The sequence below is a fragment of the Budorcas taxicolor genome, chromosome X (genome assembly GCF_023091745.1).
Source record: "Budorcas taxicolor isolate Tak-1 chromosome X, Takin1.1, whole genome shotgun sequence".
In the NCBI taxonomy this organism is placed as follows: Eukaryota; Metazoa; Chordata; class Mammalia; order Artiodactyla; family Bovidae; genus Budorcas; species Budorcas taxicolor.
Window position 1 is genome coordinate 112,064,050 of NC_068935.1, and position 15,660 is coordinate 112,079,709.

The 15,660-nt window shown below is 38.4% G+C and overlaps 1 protein-coding gene across 1 annotated transcript in view; it reads left to right on the forward strand.

Moving 5' to 3' along the window:
* The window catches only part of DMD (dystrophin), a 2,235,978-nt gene that overhangs the window by 1,467,208 nt on the left and 753,110 nt on the right, over nucleotides 1-15,660 (forward strand). The window contains exon 49 of the mRNA XM_052663429.1: nucleotides 14,029-14,130. Coding sequence (XP_052519389.1) covers nucleotides 14,029-14,130 — 102 coding nt within the window. The remainder of the gene's footprint in view (nucleotides 1-14,028; nucleotides 14,131-15,660) is intronic.

The window sequence follows — 15,660 nt, forward strand, 5'->3', positions numbered from 1 at the left end:
AGATCAAACCAGTCAATCCTAAAGGAAATTAGTCTGAATATTCATTGGAAGGAATGATGCTGAAGCTGAAACTCCAGTACTTTGGCCACCTCATGCAAAGAGTTGACTCATTGGAAAAGACTTTGATGCTGGAAGGGATTGGGGGCAGGAGGAGAAGGGGCCGACAGAGGATGAGATGGCTGGATGGCATCACAGACTCGATGGACGTGAGTCTGAGTGAACTCCAGGAGTTGGTGATGGACAGGGAGGCCTGGTGTGCTGCGATTCATGGGGTCGCAAAGAGTCAGACACAACTGAGCGACTGAACTGAACTGATGGGACTGGATGCCGTGAATCTTAGTTTTTTGAATGTTGAATTTAAAGCCAACTTTTTCACTCTCCTCTTTCACTTTTATCAAGAGGCTCTTTAGTTCTTCGCTTTCTGCCATAAAGGTGGTGTCATCTGCATATCTGAGGTTATTGATATTTCTGCTGGTAATCTTGATTCCAGCTTGTACTTCATCTAGCCCAGCGTTTCTCATGATGTACTCTGCATATAAGTTAAATAAGCAGGGTGACAATATACAGCCTTGACATACTCCTTTTCCAATTTGGAACCAGTCTGTCGTTCCATGTCCAGTTCTAACTGTTGCTTCTTGACCTGCATACAGATTTCTCAGGAGGCAGGTAAGGGGGTCTGGTATTCCCATCTTTTGAAGAATTTTCCACAGTTTGTTGTGATCCACACAGTCAAAGGCTTTGGTATAATCAATAAAGCAAAAGTAGATGTTTTTCTGGAACTCTCTTGCTTTTTCAATGATCCAACAGATGCTGGCAATTTGATCCCTGGTTCCTCTGCCTTTTCTAAATTCAGCTTGAACATCTGGAATTTCACAGTTTACCTACTGTTGAAGTCTGGCTTGGAGAACTTTGAGTATTACCTTGCTAGAGTGTGACTTTAGAGTATTAGAGTACTATTTACAGTACAGTACTACTGACATTAGAGTATTCATATCTTTATTATTAGCATAAATTGCTTTCCACAGTAACAGAAAATGACATGAATTTATTAATTTAATTTGTGTATCTGGTTGAACAGGTTTTCATTTCTTGTCCATTCAAACTTGTTATCCATGAATTGGTTATTCACATACTTGGCTTGTTGTTGTTCTTGTTGTTTAGTCACTAAGTTGTATCTGACTCTTTGCCTAATTTTATTTTAAAAAAAAATTTTGGAGTCTAGTTTATTTACAGTGTTGTGCTAGTTTCCTGTGTACAGCAAGTGAATCAGTTATACATATATCCACTGATTTTTTTTTAACATTCTTTTTCATATAAGCCATTACAGAGTATTGAGTAGAGTTCTCTGTGCTGTACAGTGGATCCTTATTAACTATCTGTTTTATACAGTAGCAGTCAATATATCCTGGTAGGGTACAGTCCATGGGGTTGCTAGGAGTCAGACACGACTGAGCGACTTCACTTTCACTTTTCACTTTCATGCACTGGAGAAGGCAATGGCAACCCACTCCAGCGTTCTTGCCTGGAGAATCCCAGGGTCGGGGGAGCCTGGTGGGCTGCCGTCTATGGGGTCGCACAGAGTCGCACACGACTGAAGCGACTTAGCAGCAGCAGCAGCAGTGAATATATGTCAATCCCGTCTCTCCCCTACCTTATCCCCTAGAAACCATGTTTGTTTTCTACATCTGTGATTCTATGTCCATTTTGTAAGTTCATTTATACCCTTTTATTTAGATTCCACAAATAAGCAATATCATATATTTATATTTCTATGTCTGACTTATTTCACTCAGTATGATAATCTCTAGGTATATCTATGTTGGTGCAGATGGCACTATTTTCTTCTGTTCCAGTTTTCTATGGATTGTTTGCTTTCTCTTACAGATGGTATGAGTTGTCTATATATTCCAAATTTTAGTAGCTATACACATCTAAAATATAGGTCCATAATTCCTTACCTGAAACCTTATCATAGATTTTACAGGAGAAAAATGAAATATGATCACTTTGCTGGAATGGTAGAAATCATAGAAAGTTGCAAGAGCATAAAAAATAAGTATGGCCGACTAGTCGAAGACCTGGGAACCAAAATGAAAGCTAACATATTGTATGAACCAAAGAAGCGATATTCCATCATATGTTGTTTCTCTTCTTTTCAGAAACCTTCACATTTGCCTTGTTTTCTATACATGCTTAAGGAAAAGCTATTTAGAAGAGAAATCTCAGATATTTTTTTTATGGCTTTTTTAATACAAGTTTAATTCAGCTACTCATTTGATTACTTGAGTTTATGAGTTATTGAAGACTTTAGAAAGAGTTGTTTTAGATAATGACTATAATTTTGGTGTAACATTTAACAGTAAAAAACAAAGCATCTTTAATTTTATCTCAAGTGTGTATCAGTCACGATGTCAGATTGAATTGCTCTTTTCTTTGCTTTCAATGAAAATTCCCCTAACTGCTGTTTTATATTTTAAAAAGAAACTTCTAGTCTTTTTGATAATACTTGATTTTAAAATAAATGATCTCTGTCGAGACTTCAAGAAACTTGTCCATTTACCACATGGATGATAACTTAGGGTTGTGTTATATTGGTTGAAAATAATGCAAATACCACTGGCCAAGATGAATGTACAAAGCAAGAAAAAGATGATTCAGAGACCTGGAAAAATTACTTTGTTAGGTACGTCTATCTATTCCAAAGATTTTTAAAAATCTTTTAAAATCTGTCTTCCTTAACCCCTTTGGGTTATTTAAAGCAGTGTTTTTAGGGATAATTCAGCTGGAAGGGAAAAATTCAATTATGATTAAAGTTCATCAGAACCATGTTCAAATGTAGTTTAAGAGTCATAGTGTGCATAGTAGTACATCTGAAAAAATATATAAATGGATAGAGTTGCAAACAACATTCCACAAAGAAAAAGGAAAAAGGAAAGAAAGGTGTTCATATGAAATCCTAGTATTTCATGTCCACTGGAAATATAGACCATGAGGAGTTAGACAGTCTTTCATCTGTTCGTTCACATATTCATTAATTCAGTTGTTCTCAGTCAGAGGTGATTTATTCTCCAGGGCAATTTATCAATATCTGAAAATACTTTTGGTTGGCACATCCAAAAGAGAGGAGGAAGTGCTACTGGCACCTTATAAATAGTGACCAGGGGTGCTGCAAAACCAGCTCCCTACAGCAAACAGTTACCCAGACTGAAATGTTAGTAGTGCTGAGGTTGAGAAACCCTGATTTAAACTAAAATTGCATATGAATCAAAACTATTTTATTCTGGTTCTAAACCCTGTGAGTCATCAAACAAAATCTCATTTTCTATCTGTATCATATTTAAATTCAGATAACCTATAGTATAGTGAATAAGTGTACAGGACATGCATCAGACAGACCAGGGTTCAAATCTCACATCCACCGTTTGCTTGTGCCGTAGGCAAGTTTCTTAACCTCCTTTTTAAAATCTGAACCGTGTCTGCTGAAAGGCTCTACAATGGAGATTGAATGAGATTAATTAAAATGGTTAATGTTAAGTGCTTCCCTGGTGGCTCAGAGGTTAAAGCGTCTGCCTGCAATGCGGGAGACCTGGGTTCAATCCCTGGGTTGGGAAGATTCCCTGGAGAAGGAAATGGTAACCCACTCCGGTATTCTTGCCTGGAGAATCCCATGGACGGAGGAGTCTGGTGGGCTACAGTCCACCGGGTCACAAAGAGTTGGACACGACTGAGCGAGTGACTTAATGTTAAGTGCATGGCAGAATGTTGGTACTTAGTGAGGGTGAAAGTGTTAGTCGCTCAGTCATGTCCAACTCTTCGCGACCCCATGGACTGTAACCCATCAGGCTTCTCTGTCCCTGGAATTCTCCAGGCAAGAATACTGGAGATCTTCCCAACTCAGGGATCGAACTCTGGTCTTTACCGTCTGAGCCATCAGGGAAGCCCTGGTACTTAGTAAGTTTTCAGTAAATTGTAACAGTATTACCTTCGCATAGACTAAATCATTTGATCCTGACCTACCATGAATAATCTGGTCATATACCATATCTAATTGTTTCTAAGACACTATTGATTAGAATATGCATGATTATTTTATCTATCATGAAGAAGAAAGTGCTGTCAGTTAGACTATGGCATATCATCATTTATAGTCTCTCAATTCAGAGCAGCACATTTGTGCAAATAAAATGTGGATCTTAGAAATTATTTTTGCCAAGCCCATCAGCAAGTCTTATACGCAACTGAACAAGGCTGCTATTGACCATAAGCATAGAAGCACAGCTTCCCAGGATGGTGTGATCAGGCATCGCCCTTCAGCCCCTCCAGGCCAGAATACTGGAGTGGGTAGCCATTCCCTTCTCCAGGGATCTTCCCAACCCAGGGAGCAAACCCAGGTCTCCTGCATTGCAGATGGATTCTTTACCAGCTGAGCCACCAAGGAAGCCCCAAAGTCTCATACAGAGGGGCAAAAGTTGTTTTTAATCCTTTAGCACAATATCTGTCACTTCCATCCATTTTATAATTAAAGATGCTGAAATTAGAAAATTTAAGTGACCTGCCCCATTGATAAGCCTAGAAGCCACAGGTTCTTATTCCTGAGTCTGATTACTTCCAAGAACACTGTAATACATCAAAGCAGGAGTCAGCAAACTGTAGTCCAAGGGCCAAATTCAGTCCACCATGTCTTTTAGTAAATCAGTTGTTATTGAAACACGGCCACCATGCTCATTTGTTTACGTATTGTCTCTAGCTACGTTTACATGACAGTGATAGAATCCACGATTGGACAAGGCCTAAAATGTTTGTTTGTTGAGCCCTCTCTAAAGTATAACTTTAAATTGTTTGACATGTCTATGAGTCAATATAAGGGGATAAAAGACAAAATGTTGCTTGTGTTTTATCTTTATAAATAACAGCGCATATAATTTTTCTGTGAACCTGAAGGTTTTGAGAGTCACTGATGCCAATCCTAACCTTTTCTTTGGATCAGAGACTGGCTAACTTTGTCTTCAAAAGGCCAGATAGCAAAGGTTTTAGAATATGTTTTAGGATTTATGGGCCATTTGGTCTTTATTGCAATTAACTCATGCCAGGACTGGCATTTAGATAACCGGTCAAGAGCCTACATTCTTCTCCAATAAGGACCTAGGAACATAGTAAAACCTGGGGAGCAGCAGTTTCAGTGAGTGTCCTTTGTTGCTATTAAATCAGATCAGAGATTTAGTCCTCATTTAAGAACTGTATCTATAAAGATTTTTAGAGTAAGTGCATCAGGTTTCTACAAACAAGTACTTCCCTCCAAGCAATGTACATTTAACGAACCCACTTGGGAGCCTGCTTATAACTACTATCCATTTTCTATCTTCCTTCAGTCTAATCTTAACACAGCAACCAGAATGATCTATTAAAAAATAAGTAAAAAAAAAAAAAAAAGTCAGATCACATCACTCCTCTGCTAAAAACCCTCCTATGCTTCCTATTCTCACTCAACCCAAGTCCTCACGTCATTGCCCAGCAGGACCTACCCTCCCCCATCTCTCTGGCTTGCTTCCTGATACTCTCCTCTTGCTCAGTAGACTCTTCTCACCCTGGCTTCCCTATACTTGTATTGATCATGTCATGCACACTCCTGCCCCAGGGCCTTTGCACTTGCTTTTTCCTCTGCATGTATTGCCCTTCCCTGAAATACCACATGATTCATTCCCCTATTTCCTCCTAATCTTTATTCAAATGTCATCTTCTCAGTGAGGGCTTTTCTCCTGGGCGCACTTTCTCAAATATCCACCTCCCATGTTCCTTAGCCTGCACATACATCTCTTATCCCCACTTGAGACTTTATTTTTTCTCTTTAACACTTTTCATTCTTTGATATGCCATAATTTATATTTTGGGCTTCCCTGATAGCTCAATTGGAAAAGAATCTGCCTGCAATGCAGGAGACCCCAGTTCAAATCCTGGGTCAGGAAGATCCACTGGAGAAGGGATAGGCTACCCACTCTAGTATTCTTGGGCTTCCCTTGTGGCTCAGCTGGTAAAGAATCTGCCTGCAATGCAGGAGACCTGGGTTTGATCCCTGGGTTGGGAAGATCCCCTGGAGAAGGGAAAGGCTACCCACCCTAGTATTCTGGCCTGGAGAATTCCATGGACTATATGGTCCATGGGGTCGCAAAGAGTCAGACACGACTGAACAACTTTCACTTTCAATTTATATTTATATTTTATTGTCCATGGTCCCCATTAGAATGTGAAGTTCACAAAAACAGAAAATGTTTCTGTTTTATTCACTGCTATATATCCAGTATCAAAACAGAATTTAGAACATAATAGTTGCTCTTATATTCAGTATATATTTACTGAATGAATTGACTAGATGCTGGGGAGAGTTGGGTAAGATTTCATTTGCCAAAGGCATTCTACCACCCAAAGGACTTTGAAATCCTATCATTATGAATGGAGGGCTTCTAAGAGTAGCTTCTGGTTATCAGTCTCATTATTTGATGGTTGTACTTATGTGTACTCTTTGGTTGGCCTTGAATAGCCTATGTCCCTTAATAGATTCTCTCTTCTTGGCTTCCTAACACTTGCCACTTTAAAAAATCAATACAGCATTATATTTTGTATATTTGGACAGATTATTTTTGAAATCTATAAATCTCTAAATCAGAAGAAAGCCTCCCTTTGGTGGGCTGCCCTTAATTAGCTCAGAATGGAGAGGGAGAACCTGTCATTCTTTGTCAGTCAGCTTGGCACGTACTTGATAGGCTGCAGTTACAGTGAAGGAGAACTGTGTTGCTGTGGTCTAGCAATCCTAATTGTAGATAAATAAAAGAACAGTCACCCAGCATGAAGGGAAAGAGAAAGAAACTCAACAGCACAATGTTATGTTTTTCCATCCATCAGCCTTCATTTGTCAGACTCTGCCTGACAATCTAGGCCAGAGAAGTCAGGCTCTAACACAATATTGATTCCATTTCATTTTTCGTTTCTTGCCACCCTTTTTAGCAAACAGTTTGTATGTGGAATGAGAGACGGTGCAGTCAATATACGTGACTAGGGCACATTTATTTTAGGGCTTACTTTTTTTTTTTTTTTCCTTCCCACAAAGCTGTATGTTTGTTTGTTTCACTATAATATCGTAATTGTCAGCTCTTGCTGCAGTAACAAATGACCCCCCAATTCCAGTGACTTATAACAATAGACATTGATTAACCATTCATGTGTCTGCAGATCAGTGGCAGAAGACACAACTCCACACTATGGGTCAAGATGAGATTTTTCTCATCCTAGATTGTGAATCTGCTCCAAATGTCTTCTCATCCAGAACCCAGGCTGAAAGAGCAGCTCCTTTATGATACATTATTCTCTCATGGTAAAAGACAGGAACTGGAGGTACTAACAAATCCTGAATTGCCTTTAAAGACCCAGCTCAAAGCTGTCATGCAGTTATGTCTGCCCACAGTCCATTAATCTAACTGAGGCACATGGTGAAGTCCAAAGTCAATGGGGAAGAGAGTATATTCACCCACAGGGCAGATATTTTCACACAGTCAGTGAATAATAATGAACTAATAAGCCATTCATAATTTTCACAAACATCTTAGAATTGATTCTAAAATCTTTTTTTTAATATCTCAACATCTCTGAAATTGAAGTATTTGCCACAATAGTGCCTCCAAAGTTAATTTTTTTTAACTTTCTTAGCAATTCATGACATAATAGTGATCTTCTATCCATGATATCTTAGACTTGATAGGAAAACCATTGATTGTGATGGTTGACAGAACAGTCAAATGGCAGGAAATACTCTTTATAAATAAGGAAATTAAGTGAAAAGGTACTTAGGTTTGCTAAAGAATATAGTTGTCATCTTTATATATTTTCTGTTTTCAGTAGCAGTGTATGTATCTTATTCAGACAGCTTGTTTGAGTGGAAAACTGTACATTAGATGGATGTTAGACAGATAGCTCTGTCTGCTTACCTATTCAGAGATTCATATATATTCATTTTTAGAATATCAATTAGAAGTCAAGTGTAATTCCCCTGTTTAAAAACCTTTTTGTGGTTTTTCCACTAAGGTCTTGAGGATGATATAAAGATTCCTTCTTTCCTTTGGTTCTTGCTTCTGCTTCTGCATCATTTCCTCCCATTTCCCCACGTGGGATCACCATGCTGCCTCTGTTTCCAGTCTTTTCATACACCAGATTCTCTCTTGACTACTTTCCATCATCCATTCCTTTGTCAGCCAGGCACCTGAGCTGTCTATGTTCCAAGTTTTTGCTCAAACCTTTCTTCTCCAATAAGGCCTGCCCCTACTCTCTTTTTGTCCCTCAAACACAGACCTGACCAGTTGCTCCTCCATGCCCCATTGTACATTGAACATTGCTAGTCATTACACCTGTTGCAGTCCAAGTTTAATACATGATTGTGTGTATCCTTCTGCCACATATTATTCCCAGTTCCTAGCCAAGACTTTGAAATATAGTAAATATTAAATAAATGTTTGGGAAATGAACAAATGAATGTTGGAACATATGTGAAAAGGCTGTTGATATTCTTTTTACTTTGTGAAGATGGTAAAGAATCTGCCTGCAATGTAGGAGACACAGGAGATGCAGGTTAAATCCCCTGGAGACGAAAATGACAATCCACTCCAGTGTTCTTGCCTGGAGAATCCCATGGACAAAGGAGCCTGGCAGGCTACAGTCTATGGGGTCACAAAGAGTCAGACACGACTGAAGCAACTTACATGCACACATACACACATATATATGTGTGCATATATATATATATTTATATATATATATATATATATAGATACACTGTAAGGTTAACAATAAGTAAAATGATAGAAATACAAAGAAATTCAAAATAAGGAAAACAAGGCAAAATACATATCTCCTTAGCAGTACCAAATTTCTAGTTTAAAAAGAAATGTGTGCATACAATCAGTTTAATATTGAATTAGAAATATAATAGTCAATGAATAATTTTTTTTAAAATATGAGTGTACATTAATTTGCATGTGAGTTGCTACTTTCATCCCTAAAGGTACTGTTCAATCTTTTTTTAATCACTAACCATTGCTTCGCTGCTTGTCAGGACCAACACTACCAGCAGTATAAGTAATGCTGTCTAAAAAGAAATAAAACTACCCTTGGTGGATTCATGTCAATGTATGGCAAAACCAATACAGTATTGTAAAGTAAAATAAAGTAAAAAAATAAATAAATAAATAAAATAAAAAGAAATAAAACTGAAGGTGCTTAGAGAGTTAATCCATTTTGAATACCTATCAAGGCAGAATTTTTTTTTTAAATACAGTACAGTATTTTCCTAGTAAGTATTAATGGTTGTTCCTATTACCTATTCAACAAAAATTACATACCTAAAATTATGCCTGAGATTGTAGTGAACTGTCAGTACAATGATTAAAAAAAAAAACAAAACTCTAGTTATATCATAAGGGTCTTAACTCCTGGTGTACAATCTTATATTACAGAGGATATATTAAAAGTAAGGCAGAGAAAAAACTTAAATGGAAATGTTCTGTTATTAGAAGTGAGTTTTTTGGTTGAAATCCCATGAAGACATTCTTGTCTGAATTTTCTTTGAAGTTTAACACTTTGTACTTAGAAAAAAGTGGCCACTATAATTAGCCGTGTTTCCATTTTAGTGGTGAACTTCTTCACTTTATCTTAAATCATATAAAGATGTGAGGTCATTGGGGAGATAAAAGGTTTACTTAAACCAATTCTCTGACCTGGATATCATCACTTTGACAATCATAAACCCACAAAGAGACATTCTTGGAATTTTTTAAAGGCTATGTAAGAATTTATTTTTTGTGGGAAAAGACAGGGTTTTCTCTCATTTACCCATTGGAATGATACTATAGAATGCACTGGAGTTGAAGAAGAGGAGAAAAAAATGAACATTATAGTAAGAAGCATGACTGCCAGTTTTAGCATATGCATGTGTGTTCACACACACACACAGAACACACACACATGCTCTACTCAACAAAGTAGGATGAATTGGAGGTTTAGTGACACACACTTTCTGTTAATAATATCATCTCTGCCATTTGCAAGCTATATTGCCTTGAAAAATTGACCTAATCTCTCTTGGTTTCATCATCTGCAAAATCAGATAATACCCTTTATGTAGGAGTGTAAGTACGAGAACAGATGTACAAAAAATAAAGTGTTTGACACATGGTAAAGTGAAAGCGTTAGTCACTCAATTGTGTCCCACTCTTTGCAACCCTATGGACTGTAGCCCGCCACACTCCTCAGTCCATGGAATTTTCCAGGCAAGAATACTGGAGTGGGTGCCCATTCTGTTCTCCAAGGGATCTTCTTGACACAGGAATCAAACCTAGGTCTCCTGCATTGTAGACATTCTTTGCTATCTGAGCAATCAGGAAAGCCCAGACACATGGTAATGTTTCAGAAACTCTGTTTTGTTAATATTATTATATCACTTGATAGGAATCACTTAATATCACTGTAGCAGTTTGTTGATATTTTCAGCACAGTTAATGATTTAAGCAGCTTTTTCTTATCTTTGCATAGTCATGTGATTTGGCTGGTATTTGTTTGTTTGCTTTTAAATTTTTCCATGTCAAATCTTAATTGCATGTGAATAAGTGAAGTTGCTCAGTCATGTCCAGCTCTTTGCGACCCCATGGACTGTAGCCTACCAGGCTCCTCTGTCCATGGGATTTTCCAGGCAATAGTACTGGAGTGGATTGCCATTTCCTTCTCCAGCGGATCTTCCTGACACAGGGATCGAACCCAGATTTCCTGCATTGTAGACAGACGTTTTACCATCTGAGCCAGCAGGGAACTCACTTAATTGCATGAAGGGATATCAATTTTTTAAAAAAATTTTCAGCTTGATGATCAGCTTCTCATAGTGTATTTTTTTACATGAGCTTAAGAAAACTATGGAGAAGGCAATGGCACCTCACTCCAGTACTTTTGCCTGGAGACTCCCGTGGATGGAGGAGCCTGGTGGGCTGCAGTCCATGGGGTCACTAAGAGTCAGACACGACTAAGCGAGTTCACTTTCACTTTTCACTTTCATGCACTGGAGAAGGAAATGGCAACCCACTCCAGTGTTCTTGCCTGGAGAATCCCAGGGACAGGGGAGCCTGGTGGGCTGCCTTCTCTAGGGTCGCACAGAGTTGGACACGACTGAAGCAACTTAGCAGCAGCAAGAAAACTATACTAAGGAACATATGAAAGGAATTTAATCAGATTTACTACAGTTAACCCTTCAAGCAATAATATTTGACCCTCAATAATAAATTCACATTGCAAATAAATGTAGTAAGGTAAATTGTAGAAAGTTATCCTCAAAATGGCCTTTCTAAAGTGATTTATCAAAGGTATGCATAATCAGATCCTAGTTCTCCAAAAAAATCATAAAGGGGAAGTACTCACAAAGAATTAAGAGCTGAATATGATTTCTCTTACCCATTGCTCTTTTCTGTTGGACCAAGTATAAATCTCATCCAGGTACTTAAACTCTCCATTTTTTCATTAAAGGATGAAGAGATGCAATAGTGTTGATGGAAGGACATGGTACTAGGACATATTTCTATAAATGGAAATGATGTGGACTTCCCTGGTGGTCCAGTGGTTAAGGAAGGCTTCCCAGGTGGCTCAGTGGTAAAACATCTGCCTGCCAAGCAGGAGACAGAGGAGATGAGGGTTCAGTCCCTGGGTCAGGAAGATCCCCTGGAGGAGGAAATGGCAACCCACTCCAGTATTCTTGCCTGGAGAATCCCATGGACAAAGGAGCCTGGTGGCCTACTGTCCATGGGCTTGAAAAGAGCTGGACACAACTCAGTGACTAAACCACCACTACCACCAGTAGTTAAGACTCTGTACTTCCAGTACAGGGAACTGGAGTTCTAGCCCTGATCAGGGAAGATACTGCTTGCACGTGGTGTGGCCAGAAATTTAAAAAAAAAAAAATTAATGGAAATGATGTGACTTTGCAATGCTCATTCATCAGAGAACTAAATCTAGGGTGAATTCAGTGGCCTGAAAAGGAAATATTTTACTTTCTTTAATAAGTGCAAAACATGAACATTGCACATGGCATCCCATAGCCCATCTAATAAGCACCTCCTTAGAACTTGTAATAACTTACTAATATCTGGACTGCCTTCATGTCAGCCTTGCTACTCTTTCTGTTCATTTGCCAGTGAAGATTTTATGAATTAAAATTTGTGTGTTTATTTCCTGAGGGAATTCCTTGTCATAGCAAGTGCAGTCTTTTAGCCATGGTTGGTTACCAGTGCCTCCTAAAGAGTGGCATCAATTATTTGTGATTTTTGGAATTATTTATTTTCAGTTGAAGACTGAGTACAGGGAGAGCTTCCCCTGTGGTCCAGTGGTTAAGACTCCAGGTTTCCACAGCAGAGGTCACCTGTTCAATGGTTCAATCCCTGGTTGGAAAAATCTGTGTGCCGCTCAGGGCAGCAGGGAGAGGAACCTGTTAGTGCTAATCATTTGCTGCATCCATGAAACAGTAGTAAAATTGTTGACTATTTGTGCTCATTGTCTGAAGGTATAGAATTTGAACTAGGTGCCCTTGTAAATCATTCTAAGGGAAGAAGGAAAGATCCAACCCTCACCAAGTACACTCTGATTTTGAACTTGCTACACTTTTGCTGTTTAAAAAAAAATCACATTTAGAACTTTTTATCATAGAGAGTGAGTTAATACTTATAATTTTAGGTTTGTTTCTTCCATAATTATTGTCTCTAAAGGACGTGTGGGTGTGTGTCTGTGTGTTGCACACATACCCATGTAACACATAGAGTTAACATTGTGGACTCTTTTCACCAAGTGGCTACCTCCCACTGCTATTTATTATAAGAACTGAAGAAATAATCCTTCTCAGGAGCATGTGATGAGCACCCACAAGTTATAAGAAACACTACTGTGCCATATAAGATTATAGTAATTTTGGTTCAGAGGACACCCTGCTTGGATGAGCTGAGAGAGAGCAGGGACAAACACAGTGGAGAAAGGAAACAGTGGCATGAAGACACATACACACCGCAGTGGTGGGAGGCTACAGGGTAGGAGAGGGAGGAAGAGAATACAGGTTAATCAGGAATTGCTATCTGGGGAAGATTGCCCAGGCCCTGACTGATGCCTGACATTGATTAATCGATACTCCATCCTACTGTTTAACGAGTGTTCCATCCAGAAAGTCTTCTGTAATATTTAACTTCACTTCCTTCAGCTTCAATTTATGCACATGTCTTTGGTTCTCTTTTCGGGAGAGCTAGAGAGCAGCCAGTGGCAAAAAACTTTATATTCATGTATCTAAAGAGGGTGTTTTTTTTTCTTTTGTTGTGTTATGTTTTGTTTGGTATTGTTTTTTGGTCATATGATCAGGCTTCAGTCCTCTCCAGACTAAGGAAAGCAGATTTTTAAAGACAACTGAATCATTCCCCAAAAGGTCTATTTAATTTGACTGCTTAATAATTAATCAGCCTTGATCCTGTGCTTTAAGTGTTTACTCTTTGGAAAGAAAGTTAGTCATTTTGACAGTGATGTGGAAAGATTTCTTTGGTTTCTAAATATCTTGAAACAAAATTTGGGATTCAGAGCCAAAATAAGAAGTGTGTGTGGTAAAATGGACATTAGGGTTACTGAGATTATTAGAGTTAACTATCATATTTATCCATATTGACCACATGCATAGATCATACTTCTTATAATTGCATTTTACCTTTTCTGAAAAATAGCAAGTATCTTCTCTGTTTCTACATAATAGTATTATGACAATTCAAGTAAATTGGGGATAATTTTTTTTTTAAACTTTCGTATGTGACACGAAGACCTCTATTTCTTTTCTCTGCACTGAAAACTACTTTGTGCCCCTCTGTACTGCACAGAAATTGATCTGCAATACATGTGGCGTCTCCAAGGGTATATTTAAATTTAGTAATTTTATTGCTAACTGTGAAGTTAATCTGCACTGTATGTGCTCTTTTTCCCCAGGAAACTGAAGTAGCAGTTCAAGCTAAACAGCCGGATGTGGAAGGGATTTTGTCTAAAGGGCAGCATTTGTACAAGGAAAAACCAGCCACTGAGCCAGTGAAGGTAATGAAGCAACCTCTAGCAATATCCATTACCTCATAATGGGTTATGCTTCCCCTATTTATAATCGATGAAATAACTTGTAAAGAAATATTGGCCATCTGCAATAGGAGAGGCAGAGCTGTCTTTTTGATCAACATATCCTATTTATATACTGTGATCTTAAGGCTATTAACGAGTCATTGCATTAAAGGACTCATTTCTGTCCTGGTGCGCTGCCATCAATACAAAAAGTAGTCCCACCTTCAAGGTAGATTAAATTCTTTGAGGCTTTATTGCATTGCTTGCCAGGCTTGATGCTTTTCATATTGTTTGGCTTCATTCAGATCAAGCTACTGTATCATACTGTCTATCTCCAGCAGCTGTAAAGAATCACAATATGGTCCATGACCTTTCTTTTCTCTGTTGCTCTTTCTTACGAGAGAGGAAAATCGGCATTTGGGCATCAGTACTTTATTGGGTCAAGAATTTTTAGTGAAATGTCATGTAATTGCTTCTCTCTTTGATTAAAAAAAAAAAAAAAGCTGGCCTGAGAGAAAGGTTTCTACTTCTTTCCTTTCCTCATGTGCATTTTGAAGTCTGGGACACATTTATTCACAGGCTATTACATGAGGAGAGAAATGGAAAACCAGTTCTGTTCTCAAAAAATAGGTTATCAATGGCTTTCATTTGCAAATGAGAGTCCAAGTGATAAATAGAAGTTAGGTATAGGTTACCTTATTTTCTGTACCTGATCAAAATTATAATGGCCCCCATTATGATGAAGGTTCCCGAGAGCCTGTAATGGTGGCTGTTTATTGATCAGTCCTGGCTTCTCTAGCTAATGTTGCAGGCTGAGATTTAGTGAGCCTCACCCTCATGTTTAAAACTGCTCTAAAACAGTGCAGGTCAATAACCTCATTATACAGAACTAGTTTGTCCTTGCAAATAACATTACCATGACTTACACTCTGTCTCCAAGGTCACTGCTTATGCTTGGCCCAAGCTTCATTTCTAGAAAATTGTTTGTTTTCCTTACAGTTTACAAGAGGGTTTTTCTTAGGTAAATTAAAAGGTTTGGGCTAAATGTAATATCCAAACAGCAGGTGCTGAAAGGCCCAGATTTCTGCAGTAGATATCCATAGACATTTATACAGGAATATATTGTCCCCACTCCTAACATCCTCCCAAAGTAATTTGCATCCAGTCCAGGCCGGGAATGATCAATTTCATAAAGTAACAACATGTACAGCTTTTAGACTGGAGAGCTAGAAAACGTCCTGAAAGTAGCAAGTTTCAGGGTTTCTTTTGATGCACTAGAGAAAGCCAGTCCCAAGCAGCTACCTTTCTTGATTAACAGAGTGACTTTCATAGCAGGCAATGAGATGGACAAATGGACCATTTTGTAGATCTGCTCTACCTACTCAAAGAGTTTATGCAGGGTTTGACATAATTGCTACAGATTACAAATATGCCTTACAGTTGGCTTTTGCTTTTGAGCCTATGCAAAAAAAGAGGCAGAGCCTTCATTGAAAGTCAATGAGAAAATGTGTA